Source organism: Lactuca saligna, chromosome 2, assembly GCF_052625555.1.
Source record: "Lactuca saligna cultivar CGN05327 chromosome 2, ASM5262555v1, whole genome shotgun sequence".
Taxonomy (NCBI): domain Eukaryota; kingdom Viridiplantae; phylum Streptophyta; class Magnoliopsida; order Asterales; family Asteraceae; genus Lactuca; species Lactuca saligna.
The window spans coordinates 139,083,111-139,100,290 of NC_136418.1; the positions used below are offsets into that span (position 1 = coordinate 139,083,111).

At 33.4% G+C, this 17,180-nt stretch overlaps 1 protein-coding gene across 1 annotated transcript; it reads left to right on the top strand.

Moving 5' to 3' along the window:
- Window positions 1-357: 357 nt before the first annotated feature.
- LOC145029131 (uncharacterized) lies at window positions 358-1,346 on the top strand. Its single transcript, XM_078977747.1, has one exon. It carries the CDS (start codon window positions 395-397, stop codon window positions 1,283-1,285), a length of 891 nt encoding a protein of 296 aa, XP_078833873.1. The 5' UTR covers window positions 358-394; the 3' UTR covers window positions 1,286-1,346.
- Window positions 1,347-17,180: the final 15,834 nt, after the last annotated feature.

Here is a 17,180-nt window from a genome sequence, read left to right on the forward strand (position 1 = left end):
GCACGTGAGCACGACGCATGATGTATGTAGAAAGTTAGGAAAAGATACAATCTTTTCGTGCCACGTATATGTAAAATCTAATACCTTTACATGGCTCTTTTTCAGAGTGTACACCTCACACATTTGATCATAGATTGTTTGCTCATAATTATACATGTACAATAAAAAATGGCATGCACCAACTACCCCCTATGGCCTAACACCCGACCCAAAAAAGGAAAACCCATGCTGGCATCACATGCATTACACACTTGTACCAATAGATTTGCTTCTGGTCCCACTTACCCATAAACATACGTAGGGATCTAGTTTATATATATAGAGATCGTTTCTAAATTCTGTAAACCAAAATAGACCTCAAACACCTTCGTTTTCCTTCAAACCTGTAAAAACAATGGCTGTTTCTTCAAAACATAGCACTAGATGCCAAGTGAAATCCATTAGCTTGCCTTGCAGATCGCATCCGACCACTATTCGAATCGAACAACAGCTCAACGCGGCCAAGCTGGATGCAGCAACGGCGACACCACCATCTGCAAAGACCGTCTGCAATGGTTTGTCGCACCTGACAGCGCTCTATAAATCCATGGCCGACCTCCTAAATTCGTCCACCACAAGAGTTTCAATCTCTCGACAACAAAACAAGAAATGGGTCGAAGATATTGTAGACGAATCGGTTAAATTCTTGGATGTTTGTGGCAACACAAGGGATATGGTGACACAGATCAAAGAACACATTACGGATCTCCATTGTGCTCTTCGTCGGAGGAGAAACACCGAAAACAACGTTGATTACAGTTCGTTTAGAAGGAAAATGAAGAAAGATGTTAAACGGTTGGTTGGAAGTTTGAAGGAAGTGGATAATACGATCGGTGGTGGATCTATGGTGGTGGATTCCGATCACCACCAGCTTGCAGCGGTAATGAAGGCGGTAGTGGGAGTTAGTGAGATGACAGTTGCTGTTTTGGAATCTTTGTTGTTGTTCTTAGCGATGCCGGTTTCAAAGCCAAACAGATTGTCATTTGTGGTATCGAAGTTGATACACAAAGGGATGATAGCATGCGATGATCAACAAGAACTTGGGATTTTGAATGAATTGGATGCCATAGATGCTGGGTTGCAGGCAGCTCCATGTAAAGATGGATCATCGGAGAAGATACAGACTGTGAAGTGTAGATTGGAAAGAGTAGAATCTCAGCTCGAATGCATTGAGAGCAGATTAGAAAGCATTTTTAGACGATTAATTGGAACCAGAACATCTCTCCTCAACATCATGTCACAGTAAATTTTAGCCTGATGATATGTTTATCATGTAATTTGAGTTTTCATTTTAATGTACATTGCCAAAACGAATAGTTAAAATACAAATTCGATATTATACTCGTATAAATTAAACAACACATTTCATGCACACAAATTATATCATGTATAAATTGATACCCATGTTATGAGGGCCATGTATAGGCACCGACTTTTTAATTAATAAGTGTGGCCCAACAAGCAGTGGCATCTTCGAAGAACACATAGGTGATGGGTGACAGATCTTGTTGTTAAGGCAATATAACCCGATTTTATGTCGGAACGATGAATGTCATGAGGACAGGTTAAAGATTTTGGTTCGCCCCACCGGCCACCCCATAACTGGTTAAAAAATGCCTCGTAAAATGGGCCCATGGGCCGTAAAGTGTCGCCAAGGCTCATCGGTGTGAGTGCGGTCCAAGACCGCACTTCGTGCCACATAGGAAGGGAACACCACCTCCAGACCGCGGTCTGATGCGGTCTTGGTCGCAGTGCGGTCCTCCAAAGTCGTGTGTTCTGATTGGTTGAGGCAAGATGGGAATGATTGAGCCATTGAGTATTTTTTTTTCTTTTGCTTTTTCTTTTCTATATATATACATATCAACTTAAATTTTTTTTCACAAAACAATCTCCTCCTTCTTTCAAAAAAATAAATAAATAAATTAAAATTACCACTCTCTCAAAAATGTCATCTTCATCTTCTGAAGAATTTCAGACAATTTTTTATACCGCTATTGTGCGTGTTCAAATGACGGAACAAACATATAACGTTGTATGTAACAACGTAGTTGCAAGTTCTCAAGAGAGAACACGAAGATATATTTACAAAAATCGTGAAGAAGCCAACCAATGTTTGGTGCAAGATTATTTTGCAGAGAATGCCACTTACTAAGGGTATTATTATCGTAGGCGCTTCAGAATGCTCAAAGGTTTGTTCGAACGTATAGTTGAAGATGTAACGAGAGAGTGCAGTTTTTTACAACAACACTACAATGCTAGAGGTACACTTGGTTTCACTCCCTTACAAAAATGCACGGCCGCACTTCGTCAGTTAGCATATGACATTCCGTCTGATTCGTTAGACGAAAGTTTTAGGATGTCTGCTAGGATAGCACGAGACAGTCTCCATTTTTTCTACAAAACCGTGATTCAGTTTTATGGTCCAAAATATTTACGTAAGCCTACACGTAATGACATCCTGCAATTGCAAGCTCAGCATGCTAGTGTGCATGGGTTTCTTGGAATGCTAGGAAGCTTAGATTGTCTCCATTAGGCATGAGAAAATTGCCCTACAGCATATCATGGGCAATTTACCCGAGGTGATCATGGTCACCCAACGGTCATACTTGAAGCAGTTGCATCGAATTTGGCATGCTTTTTTCGTTCTCTTGGTTCGATTAACGACATCAACGTTCTTAACCGTTCACCAGTACTTAACAACATATACAATGGATCCGTACCCGATTATTATTTTCAAGTGCGTGGAACGCCATATAATTAGTATGGTTATTATCTGGTCGATGGAATCTATCCTGAGTATGTTGTGTTTGTTAAATCGTTTTCAGCTCCACATGGTTCTAAACGAAAGAAATTCAAGAGAGCTCAAGAAAGAGCTAGGAAGGATGTTGAGCGTGCTTTTGGAGCTCTGAAGAAACGGTGGTTCATATTGAAAAAACCAGCAACTTATTTGGGCGAGGAAAAACTTCAAAAATCTTGTATACATGTATTATATTGCATAACATGATTATTGAAGACGAAGGAAGAGGCATATGTGCGTTTGACGAGGAAGAAACCATGCCAGAGACAAAGCCAATAGAAATTGGCGGCGAAGAGTATATAAACAGGAGAGCAGAGATACGTTGCACTGAAACATTTCACAATCTTCACAATGACTTGGTGGAACACATTTACGGAGTTCAAAACATTAACATTAATTTGGATCCACACTTTTAATGGAATGTCATCATTATAATAGTAACTAGATGAAGGACCTCGTATTACAGAGTTTGGATTTATGAACAGGTTTTGGTCGATTGTTTTGGTTGTTCTGCGAAATAAACTGTTGTTTCTACATGTGGGTAATCTGGAGTGAATGTGGGGGTTCTAAATAGTTGTTTTTATGGTAATATTTGAAGTGAGTGGTTGTTTTATGTGGTTGTATATGTAACTTTATGTATGTTTGGTATTTTATTTGTATCTTAACATGGACCAACTGTTCTTTATATATGTGAGTAATTTGGAGTGAACATACAGGTTGTAACATAGTAGTTTTTATGATAATACATAGAAAAGATAGGAAGGATTACATAGTTGACAAGAACATAGTAGTTTTATGTTGATACATAGAAAAGACAAAATGGATTACATAGTAGACATGATGTTAATCTTCTTAGATAATGACATAAGCTTATTGTCGGCTATATGTAGGGAAGATCTTTGACGATTTTGGCATAGGCTTCCATAGTTGCGTTGAATTTGTCTTGGATGGCTTCGAAGGAGTCCATCATCAGAGTTGTTTCTTTGTTCATGTCTTTGATGAGCTCTTCCGTGATGACATAGTGGTTGTATGGGAGAAATGTTGGCGACTGTTTTAGTAGTTCCTGTCTCATGTTGACTATTGTGGTGTATGTAGTTGGGACTATAGAGATAATGAGCTTCATGGTCTTGATCTTGTCACTGATTTCTTCCATGACAGTTTCCATATTTTGTTGGTTGTTGCTTTGAATCAAATGGTCCTTTATATAGAAAATGTATGATTCAGTTTCGTTAAGTAGTGTAGCTATTTTTTTCTTTAAAAAGCAGATAAGTTATAATGTAGGTACATAATGACCTATCTATTTTACTGGAAAATGGCGGTGGCTTGTTGACTTGAGTTGTCAGTTTGCTTTCATGCATGACCTTAAAATTTGAGTTAATTTTCCTTTTTCATTTAACGTTTAGGTGGTGTGATGTTCCATGTCGATACTTATACGAACAGTTAATATACTAAGGTATAAGGATCAGGAGAGAAACATATGTGAAGTACTTATCCGTTGCATAATATTTCTTAAACATACATACATTCCGCCATGTAAAACAAAGACGATAAGTGAAAGAGCAAAAGAACCATCAGTCTTCACATTTGACGTTAGTCTATATATGGCTGATCATCTTTGGGAACCTTTTTGAGTTCTTTTTCAAGTCCTCGATGATGGTTTCCGTCTGTCTCTTGAGGCTATAGATAGCCTGGATCGCCTTTGTCGCATCGTAGGCGTTGCTGTTGAGGACATCCTTTATTTGGAGGTAGTTGGTGTACTTGAGGCGAATACTCATCTTTTCTAGTATTTTCCATGGTCTGTTGATGCCAGGAAGAAATCATTTTCAAGGTTTTCGAGTGTTGTCTTCTCCTATTGTTATTGTCCGATGAGAACATGAATGATGTTTTCCAATTTTTTTGGTTTCATCTTTTTCTAATTTTTTTTATTCTGCGAGTTTCTGGTTGGTGTTGTAAATGGATGAGCTGTAAACCGGTAATTGGGTTGATAGTTTTATAGATGGGGTGTTATTGTTGATGATATTTGAGTTGTCTAATGAATACGTTCATCATTTCAGAAGTGAAGTTGATGGGTCGTTTTGATAGTGAAGGTCGGTTGAAATGAAGGACTCTATCACTGTGTTTATCGAAGATGGTGTAATGCGAGATTATATTGATATTCTATGTTTATTTTGTTCTAATTTTTATTCAATTTTCTATGGCATTGAATGTGAGTCTATAATAACGTGGGTTTTCTCTAAGCTCTATAAGATGTGATTTAGAAACAAACCGAAACCAATTGGTTGGTATAGTCATTGTGTCTAGAAGTGGTTTGATTATTGAAATCAAGCCGATATTAATCTAGAAGTCATTTTCCAAAATCTTTTAGTGTCTATCTAATTCAGGGAAACTGTATTCATATATGGTGTAGCAATCGAACACATTAAGTACTGATTCTATGTAAGCATGATTGGTCCGCTGCCCGAGAATTTCTATTGCATCTCCCTGTGAGAAAAATAGAAATGTTAAAGACTATGAGTGACTTGTGATTGTTGTATGTACACAAAGTGCATGTTGGTTTTTGCAAACTTACGAATCTGTCAACAACTAAGTACCATGTCTCATATCGACGAACTTCATGCTTCTATATGCGATTTATTCTAACCTCTATAGGACTTCCAATGTCATCGAATTTCAACTTGGATATGTTACTCATGATTGGTTGGTCTTCTCTGATAAGAGTCGAACCACGAAGGCAACTTTTTAGTATAAATGAACATGATAATGACATTGAACGCGTGATGCTTAAATGTATAAGTGGGAATATATATATATATATATATATATATATATATATATATATATATATATATATATATATATATATATATATATATATGCAATAAATAAGAATGTTTGTTAGTAGTGATAATTATAGCAACATAAATAGTAGCGGTATGAATGTGAAAAGGGTGTGTGTTAGTGATACTGTAGACCTCGTCGGGAGTGACTTTGCATAGTAGAGCCTTATAGATGACATTTTTTGTTTGGTTATATAAGTCCAGGTCATTCGTTTCTATGAGAATCTTTAGAGAAGCTAGAGAGGTAGCTCTAGATAACGCTACATATAACTGTCCATGTGAAAATACTGGCTGAGATAGATAATCACCGATTTTTGTTAGTGATTGTCCTTGACTTTTATTGATGGTCATGGTGTAACATAGCTTAACTGGAAATTGTTTTCATGAAAAGGTGATTGGTAAATCTAATGGTCTATGTATGATTTTTATGCGAGGGATGTAAACATGTCTTTCGATACATGTTCCTGTTATTATACTTGCTTCGATTATAGTCGGAAGTAGTTGTGAGACAATTAGTCAGGTGTCGTTACATAAACCCTCTATTTGATTGATGTTCCTTATCAACATTATGGGCGTGTTTACTTTTAGGTGAAGTGTATGAGGTGATATTCCCGCAAATGTTAGTTGATTTAGATACTAAATAGGATAAAGACCTTCTAAATCAGATGCATGTTTTCCATTTGGTTGCATTCGGTCTATACTATTGTATCCTACCACATGTGCCGATCGTTTTTAGAATGATGGAATTTATGTTGCCAGCCATTTCATTTTTCGGGCAAACAATTGCTCTAACTAAAAGGTCAGTATCGGTTGGGTTGTTGACCATATCATTTCCATACACGAAGTTTATGAAATCTTTTTAGCAAAGTAGGGCCTGGTGATATCAATAACGAATTTGGGATTTGAATCCAGAATGTGTCTTGTGGATCATCTTTGTCAGGGTATCTGACTACTCCATCCCTAATACAAAGTAGCCAATCGGCAAAGGTGGATATTGATAGTGTATGTGTGCCAGTATCTTTGTTGGAAAGTGGTTTCATATTTTGACTCAGTATCCAAATTTTGAAAAAGCTCCATAGGTGTAAATTTAGATTAGTAAGATCTACGATCTGAGAACGCGTGCTTTTCGGTAGTATAGGGAGTGTTTGTCGAAAATTGCCACCAACAATAACTAAAATTCCACCAAATACCTAACCGTTACAATCCAGTACGTCTCACAAAGACTTGTCAAGATATTTAAAACATCTTCTGTCGCTCATTTGTGCCTCGTCCCATATCATGACTGATGTGTGATGCATAAGATCACCTAACAATGTTCTCTTCTTTATGTCCCATGATCTTTTGTTAGTCATATCGATTGGTATCTTAAATCTTGAATATGTTGTAGTTCTAGAGGGTAGCAGCAATGATGCAATCCTAGATATGGCAACCGCTAGAACAACTTTTCTAATCGATCTAAAATAAGAAAGAATGGTAGTTCGTAGAAAGGTCTTCCTGGTACCTCCATGACCATAAATGAACATCAATATTTGTTTTTTGGTTTTTATGGAGCCGAAAATAGTTTGGTAGATCGACATCTATTGGTTGTTTAACTATGGAAGAAATTAAGCATGTTGGTCAGACAGAAGTTTCCTGTCGTAACTCATCTCCTCAAGCAGAAGACGATTTTGTAGGATAGAAAGGATGGCAAATTATGGCATTGGCAAATCAAAATCAGCCAGTGACTTGGAGGGTAAAGAGGAACAAAGATTGTGTTCTAATTAGTGAAGTAACTGTTAGTGCACCACATCGTCTATGACAAGGAAGTTCTTATCTAGCATCGTCATTTTTAACCTATGCATGTAGTCATCCAACATTTTTTCCTGTGTTGCTTCCCACAACAGGCGCGGATTATAATGTCTGCAAGAAGAAATGAACATATTATATAAGAAATTACCGCACAATTTACTTTTCTGCAACAAATAAATAAAAGAAACAGAATATAATGTCATGTAAAAATGAGGGACTATAAAATAACATTGAACCACATAACATTCGGAAATGACAAAAGATACGTTATTTTTTTTATACGTATGACCATAAGTTGATTATATCTGATGTTGGAATATCTTGCAATGATAGAGACACCTTTTTTTCTAGAAAGAGCAAATGGTCATATTCAAGGGACACATAAACAATACTGCAGGTACATAACAGTTTCATATATGTTTAGTGACTGGGAAAAAAAACAAAATAAAAAAAAGAAAATAATAACTAATGTGAAAACAAACTGCTTAAAATAATTAGCACCAACAGATTTGTACAAATCTGTAAGGTAAAGAAATTGTAAAATCATAACAATGACATAAAGACCTAAATGATAGTGACAGAATAACATACATGCATCAATGTCGCCAAAAGTCTTGTCTTCCTTTAAAAATATGATAAACGCCTGAAACTTTATCTTAAAAACTCTAGCAATGATATTTGCCCTGTTGTGAGGATCTCTCTGACCATGGCATCCATATAACGCATTATTTCTGTCCTTTTGACATTACACGTGAATGTTATGAAATACATATACCCTACATATGGCAACTACATCCTAATAGTGACTATACATGTAGTGAGGATCACCTGTAAAAGATGTGGGTAAGAAGATGTGTTTCCCAACTGATCGAGCTTCCCTATCACCCTTTGCAAGCGCATAGTATAGACCGCGTACATATTCAGAATGAAGGTTACCTTGATGAGTGGCGATATATTCCAGCCATCCATCCTTAATACAAGTATATGCATCTACCAAATATTGCTGAAAGAGTTAAGATGTATTCAAAATAGTAGACCATATGTGTCGAAGACCATGTATCTGATATGCATAATACATATTAACAATAAGATTCCTTGTATCAACAACAATCTGATTACCCAACTTCAAACGCAGAGACCAACCTCACCATATGGAAATAAAATTGGATATTGCAGGGGCATATAGCTAGGATGAAGCTCACTAATACACTTCAAACGACCCGAATTGGAGGGGACTACAATATCATAATTTGTACGATTAGTATCCAGTCACTATGCAACCCAAGGATCTAGGCGAAGGTAGGTCATATCTACGGTCGGGACATTGTTAACCAAACGAACAACATATGATGCTATATTCATCTCATCAGCAAGCTGTTTTGCAGTCTTGAATGTACACACATATTTATAGTTCTCCTTTAAAAAGGCAACCAGAAACATAACTATAACCTCGTCCAAATTCCTTTTTATGGGATTGTCGAAGTCCATAAACCTGTTACTGACCTCATTCTCGGTGTCTAACAAATATAGTTGAAGAAACCTAGGCCCCTTGACAACATTAGGGAAAATTGACCCAATTTTATGACTAATCTGACCTAAAACCTTAAACAGTAGGGACCAAGACCATCATTTAGATCCTCATATACATTTGCTCCAAACGATGTCATAGAGAAGATGATGTTATAAGCTCTAATGTCCCTCAAGAAACGAACATTATCAAAAAGGGCAACAAATTGAGCTAGTAATCAAGAAGGATAAGGAAGGATAACAACAGCAAATTTGCAACAATGATTATATCTCGGGTGATGAACAGTGAATAGCTTCAGGGACCTTTCAACAAACAAAAAATAGGAGCCACAAAATTCAAAAATGCAGTCACAGTCACCACAGTCGAGACACGCGGGAAGAACACTAGCGGACCGCATTCGTCGAGATCGCCGACTACGACCAATAACAGGGGCAACAGAGACAGCAGAAGAGGAACCAATATTATCCCCAACAGAAGAGGACCCAACATCAACATACCCCTGCTTACCATGACCAGACATACGACAAGAAACCAAACAAAACAATCTGAAGAACCCAAACAAAAAAAGGACAATCGAAGGATTTTACATTAGAAGAGGAAACAGAAAAGAAAGAAAGCAAAGACAACAATAGACACAAATAGAGATACAAAAGGAATGCCGGTCACAAAAACATGGAATAGAATAACAACAATCCAAAGTTGATTGGGCGAAAAAACGGTGAAGAAAGATGTGAGGAACATGTGTCAACATGTGTCCATAAAGAATTGAGAAAATGACATAAAATGCTCCACACAAAAATCGATAGCAACAAAGCCAAAAGATAACACATATCTATAAACAAAGGACCATTTTTTTCAAAACCTTAGGAACTTTATTGTTCCTAAGGATAGTCCCTTTTTAAAATATATATATATATATATATATATATATATATATATATATATATATATATATATATATATATATTAAGTAATATTATATAATAAAACTAATAGGAAAAAAATTAAAAACAATATATTTTATGAAATCCAATCGATCATGCATTATCTTATAACATTCATGAGTAAACTTATTATTGTATAATAAACTAAACTATATTATCTTTAATTATCTAGTTGTATTTATCTTTAAATTATTATATACTAAATATACAAGAACATCAATAAAATCTTAATCAAGTCCTTTAAATAATGATATGGTATAACTGTTAAAACTTTTAGGGTTTTATTTGTAATATTTTCATTATTTTGGGAAAATTTTGATAAAGTCTTAAAAGTTTTTTTTAAGTAGAAAATTATATTTATTTTAAAAAAATCACATAATTTGTCATTTGTTGTGTGTGTATATATATATATATATATCTAGGGAGAGGATCAAATGAGAACACCTAAAAGGTTGAAAACGCGAGAACAATTCTGAAACAATCAATATATAAGGGCATACTAGTAATTCTATATTTTAATTAAATTAAAATAAACTAAAATTCAATCAAATTCCCTTAAATTTAAGATCAGTTACCAAAAAAGAAATAAATATTCAATTTTTTATTTTTCTTTTTAATGGAATATAAAAATCATTTTTACCAAAATTTATTTTAAAACTGAAAAAAAAAAATTCTTACAAAAAACAATTTTTTTCTCCTATTTCACGTTTTTTTTTTTTTTTTTTTTTTTTTTTTTTTTTTTTTTTTGTGTATGTGTGTGTGTTCAAAAAAATGAATAGAAATCGAACACCAAATTAGTACATTTGTATTCATAAATGTTTTTTTTTTCAAAAAACCTGATACTACAATCACAAATAAGTACACATCAATTTACAAGTAATCCAATTTCTTTTTTTAATCAATTGAAAATAAAAAGAGTGTAAAAATTATCATTTCTTCATAAAAAGAATATCTCTAATCATAAATAAATATACTCATTAACACATATTTACACTGTTATTCACAAATGAGTACAGTGCTATTAAGAAATAAGTACCCTGTTATTCAGAATTGAATAAATGAATACCTTTAATCATAAATAAATACATTCATTCACTGTTATTCACAAATGAATACAATACTATCCACACATGAATGGATTGCTATTCATTCACTGCTATTCACACATGAATGCACTGCTATTCACAAATGAATACACTGCTATTCATAGATAAATACAATTTTTCATTCTTCCATTTCCTCTCACACTCCCTTCTTTTTCGCAGGTCTTCGAGGTGCAACAAAAACACCCCCACCAGAGGTGTTTGTTGGTGGTTTCCAGGGAGCCAAGGGCAACAGCCCCCTCTGTTTTATCCCACTCTTTTACGACACACGAAGAAACCCAAACACCCCCTGTTGTCGTTTTCTTTCTGCCTTCCTCCACTTGGCAATTGTTGCAGCTACTTTCTTTGGTGCATCGCATCTGCTTCTTGTTTTCTTCTTTCTTGAATGATCCATTGGTAAAGAAGATGATTGGAAGTTTGACTAAGAATATCCATCTCAGTGTTTCTGTAAATGTAGAAGAATCAAGCAATGAGCAAAAGATGAAACACCCAGTTAAGCCTATCAAATTCTGCCAAACATCAAACTCCAAACACAATAACACATTTTAAACCCCACTGATTGCAAAAAGAACAATAAAAAAAAAGGAATCATTATGTTCTTCTTCTCCCATTTCCTGTGAAAATAATAGCCAAACACCCCTAATGGATTGATGTTTCATCTGTTTTGTTCTTTTTATTGTTCTTATCAAATCAGGAAGAAGATGAAACAAAAAGAATACTAGAGATTCTTATCTCGGTTTACTGTTGGCGACAGATTCAAGAAGGGCAGAGGATCGATGGCCATTTCCCCCTCTTAACGGGTCTGCCATCACTGAACCACCAAGCCAAAAATCTTCTGCCTTCATTTTTCCTTTTCAGTCAAGAACCAAAAGTCAACTAGTGGCTTGTTATTAAACTCTATATCAACAGAACCTATGATTAATTTCAAGAAAGAAAGAAGAGAATTTAAGAAGGGTACGATCGATTAAAGAAGAGAAGAGATCCAATTTCGAGTTTTATAATTAACACCATTACCTGTGATTTTTTCTTGTGCGTGGTGTCGATTGAAGAGAAAGAAGAGTTGTATAGATTCGATTTTTGGGTCTATGATGGTGTAATACTGGGTGATGCCCAGACCGATGATGGCGTGAGTTTTATGATGGAGTCGGATTTGTTATAAAACCCTAGAGAGAGAGAGTGACGAGAGAGACGGGGGAATAGGAGAAAGATGAGAGGAAATTGGTGAGAGGGTGAGAAATTATAGGAAATAGATAAAGTTGCAATTCCTATTATGCCCTTCTGATCATTTCAAAGTTACACTTTAATACCATTAGTTTTAGAATTTTTCATAAATAGTCCATTTAATAATAACCTTAGATCTAAGTATTTAAATGGTTCATATATGTTCTCGCGTTTTCAACCTTTTAGGTATTCTCATTTGATCCTACTCTTATATATATATATATATATATATATATATATATATATATATATATATATATATATATATATATAAGGACTGTTTCGTTAATTTGAGCAAAATGTTAAATAATCGGGATTTTTCTATTAAAAAAACTTTTAGGACTTTATTAAAAAATTTCCAAAATAATAAGATTTTTCTGCATTAATCCAAAACTTTTATAAATATTTAAATTTTATTAAAGTTTATTTTATATGTTTCAGTTTAAAAAATAAACATAATTAATATATTTATTTAAGAAATAGCTGTAAAAGTTAGGACATGAGAGAGAGAGAGAGAGAATGGGTATATGGTTAACAAAGAAAAAAAAATAGCTAAGATTAAAAGCTTTTAAAAACAGCAGCAACAAAGTAACCACCGATCCAAAATTAGTCATAAGTTTAGATTTCAAAAATTTGTATACTTATAGAGGGTCAAACCTCAAACACATCATTTCTATTAATTTGATTTTAACAAGTATATAATTTATATTTTTTTCATTACAATAATATTAAACAAATAAGATTGTATTTATAACACTTAATAATAACTTTTTGTAACATACGTTATCGTGTTTTAAAATTTCAATATGTATTTAAATTTTTATACGAATTTGATAAAAAAAAAAAAACAAACTTTATATTTATAATTAATTAATATAATTAATATAAAAAGAATGATTAAAACTGAAAACTCAAAGTTCATTTTTATTTTAAGATAAATAAATAGTATAACACTATATTTGGTGTAATACTATTTATTTCTCCCATAATGGAAGAATAAATGGGGGTAGGATTCGAGATTAATGGGGGAGGGGGGGGGGGGGATGAGAGAAATAATGAAAAATAGGAATGGGTTGGAGATGCTATAACAGCACTCGGTACGTGCTATAAACATGACGTTATTATCGACGTGGCTATATGTAAATGGCGATATAATGGGGAACCCCCCCCCCCCCCCCCCCTTCTTGTTATGAAGACGTTTAAATTTAAACAAATACTAATTTAAATAAATAAAAGAAACTAATAAACTTTAATTTTGAAAATTTTGAAATTAAAAGGTTAAAGTTCATAAATGATTTTTTTTTTAAAGTTCATAAATCAAATTGATATTCATTTATTACTATATTTATTGCAATTATTATATTAACATATTATATGAAATTTAATAAAATAGAAAAACTAATAAAATAACATGTGAAAAAAAATTAATTCAAATAATCATAAAATAATATTTGACAAATTGAATGAAATATAACAAATAACAAAAAAAAAATCTTTATTTATTAGAGATGATTAATGACAGCCTCAAAGTGAGATTTTTGGCGGTGGTTAAAAAGATTGATCCAAAGTCAATCTTATTAACAATTAATTTCGTGATCAAAATTAATTACGATTATATTCTTATAAGTAAATTAAAGTTTCAGATCCCATATCATAAAATATCTACGGCTAAATGAACACAACTTTATAATTCTAAGAAAAAAAAAAAGACATTTCGTAAATTTTGATTTTCATGAAATTTTGTTTTTTGAAATACTCACAACCTTTTGACCACCATTTTTGTTTTAAATTTTCATGTAATTCAATCTTTCTTATCATAGATCATATCTCTTATTAAAAAAATTACATAAAAGTTAACTAAAATGTCAAAATAATTATTATTTTATTTATAAAGGGTGTCTACAATATATATATATATATATATATATATATATATATATATATATATATATATATATATATATATATATAAAAGATATTACTTATTTATGTTTGAAGAGGGAATATAACTAAATATTATCGTTAAACTCGTCGTATAATATAACGAAAAAAGAATAGCCTAAAAAATTCATTCAAACTTTTTCCAAAATTTTAGATTTTACTATAGGGTTATTTTTAATTTGAAGTAGTTAACGGAGGAAAAAACTAAATGTGTTGGTATAGAGGGTCAAACCTCAAACACATCATTTCTATTAATTTGATTTTAACAAATATATAATTTGTATTTTTTTCATTACAATAATATTAAACAAATAAGATTGTATTTATACCACTTAATAATAAGTTTTTGTAACATACATTATCGTGTTTTAAAATTTCAATATGTATTTAAATTTTTATATGAATTTGATAAAAAAAAAAAAAAAAAAACAAACTCTATATTTATAATTAATTAATATAATTAATATAAAAAAAAGGATTAAAACCGAAAACTCAAAGTTCATTTCTATTTTAAGAGAAATGAATAGTATAACACTATATTTAGTGTAATACTATTCATTTATCCCATAATGGGAGAATAAATGGGGGTAGGATTCGAGATGAATCCGGGGGGGTAAAGACCCCAACTTTCGTATTATTTTGAAAGACCAAAACTTTCATATTTCACATTATCATTACTCCAAAACATGATATTTACATATTCATAAAAGCAATATTTTACATTGATATAAAGGATTTACAAACTATTGGATACAAACCTTCTATTACAAAGTATTATATATATTACATAATTACCCACGATATTGTAATTTATACAAACATAAAAAGTTGTACAAAAGTACTATTACAAACTATTCTACATCTTTCAATAGTATGTAAACATACTAGTTATTTGTCACCTCCCAGCATAAGTTCTCCTGGTCACATCCATCGAGAGCTTCATATGTTGCTTCCCACCAGACTAAAGCTTCTCCATTGAGCATTGCAGAAGCATAAATAGCCTTGTCTTCATCATCCACATGAGAAACACGAAATACTTTCTCGGTGTTCTGAATCCAAGTTAGAACAATTATAGGATTAAGGACACCAGAAAACTCCGTAGCACCACTACTCTTGAAATCTTTGAACGAGGGATGCTTCAACTTTCCGCTTGAAGATTCTCCGGTGACTTTCTCTTTCCTTTATCATCATTCTTTTTGTATTCTTCGAGAGTTTGTCGAATAACACCGGTAAGTTTACCTAGAAGTCGCTCCTCACGAGGAGATACTGGAGTATTCACTTCCTCGGGTTGAGGATCTCCATCAACATCAGGGGTATGGCTACTTACTTGTTCAGCCATCGATCTGAAATATGGAGTAAGATAGTATTTTAGAATATTAGGGTTTACTATTACCTAATACTTTTACTTATATATTTCCTATGGTTTGTATCGCTATACTTACAATGATTAAGTTCATATATTGAACTTCCTATAGTTTAAGTCTAAATACTAATCCGTGGAATTTAGTTCGCTTAAACTACTACTCTGATACCATGGTTGAATGACCCCAACTTTCGTATTTTTTTGAAACACCCAAACTTTCATATTTCACATTATCATTACTCCAAAACATGTTATTTGCATATTCATAAAAGAAATATTTTACATTGATATAAAGGATTTACAAACTATTGGATACAAACCTTCTATTACAAAGTATTATATATATATATATATATATATATATATATATATATATATATATATATATATATATTACATAATTACCCAAGATATTGTAATTTATACAAACATAAAAAGTAGTACAAAAGTACTATTACAAACTATTCTACATCTTTCAATAGTATGTAGACATACTAGTTATTTGTCACCTACAATTGTTAAACATTGAGAGGGTAAGTGGTGACGCTTAGTGAGTTCAAAAATAGATACAATATAATGTTATGCCATATATATATATATATATATATATATATATATATATATATATATATATATATATATATATACACTTCAATGTGGCAAAGCAAAGAGGAACAACAAGATGTATGTGAGATCATGTGACAAGCGTTCATATCAATCAAAGACATTATTCAAAGATATTATTTTCAATTCTTGATATACATCAATAAAGCTTTGGCCCAAATGGCATAGATGACATGCAATTTGTGATTAACATCTTGTTAGATTTCAGGCTTATAGTCCTGTCTAACCATTTGCCAATGCCATAGAATAGAAGTTATTCTCTTATGGAGATATGCTCTACATGGCCAGAGGCTACGTACCAGTACCAATGTGAATCTAAGTCCTTTCACTGATCACATGGTCAAAGGTATTACAATTGCTATAAACATTGCGAATAACACGAGAAAATAGCTCAGAATGATAATACTGAAAAACACATAGCACATATAACACATAACATACAATTGTTCCTATATATTGAACTCACTTTATGTTAACCGGGGGTTAAAATAGTAATTTGGACAGCACTTCGGCTTTAAATATGCCTTTCAATGTTGAAAACCAGGAGCTTGATTGAAAACCGGGCTCTGCGAAGGTAGGGCTTCAAAACCGAAAAGTTAAAATTTCCAGGCTTTTTGGGGGTCTCGGGATGTGTTTCGGGTGCTAAAACTGATTTCGGGGCTTCGGGGAAAGTTAATATGAAGAAAATATGGAAAGAGGGGCTAAAAGTGGCAAATTTTCAAAGTTAGTCGGAAGGGTTCGCAGGTCCTCTTTATATAGGGCCGAGGGTTAGGAAGTCTGCGGCTTGGAGGATTCCACGTCGCACCTGCGAGGTTCGGTCCAGAAGCAACTCGGTGGCTCAGACGTGGCTTCTTCGTGCGAGCGTCGGTGGCAAAGGCGAGGGACGTGGAGGGGCGAGGTTCGGACACCGCAACGAGGCGCGTCGAAAGCTGATTGGCTCGCACTTTGGTCGAATCGGTAGGCGGCACGCGTCAGTCTCCGGAAGCAAGCAGCGA

What these genes read in the sequence shown, in the direction of transcription:
- LOC145029131 (XM_078977747.1), top strand. Translation starts at nt 395, where the DNA reads ATGGCTGTTTCTTCAAAACATAGCACTAGATGCCAAGTGAAATCCATT.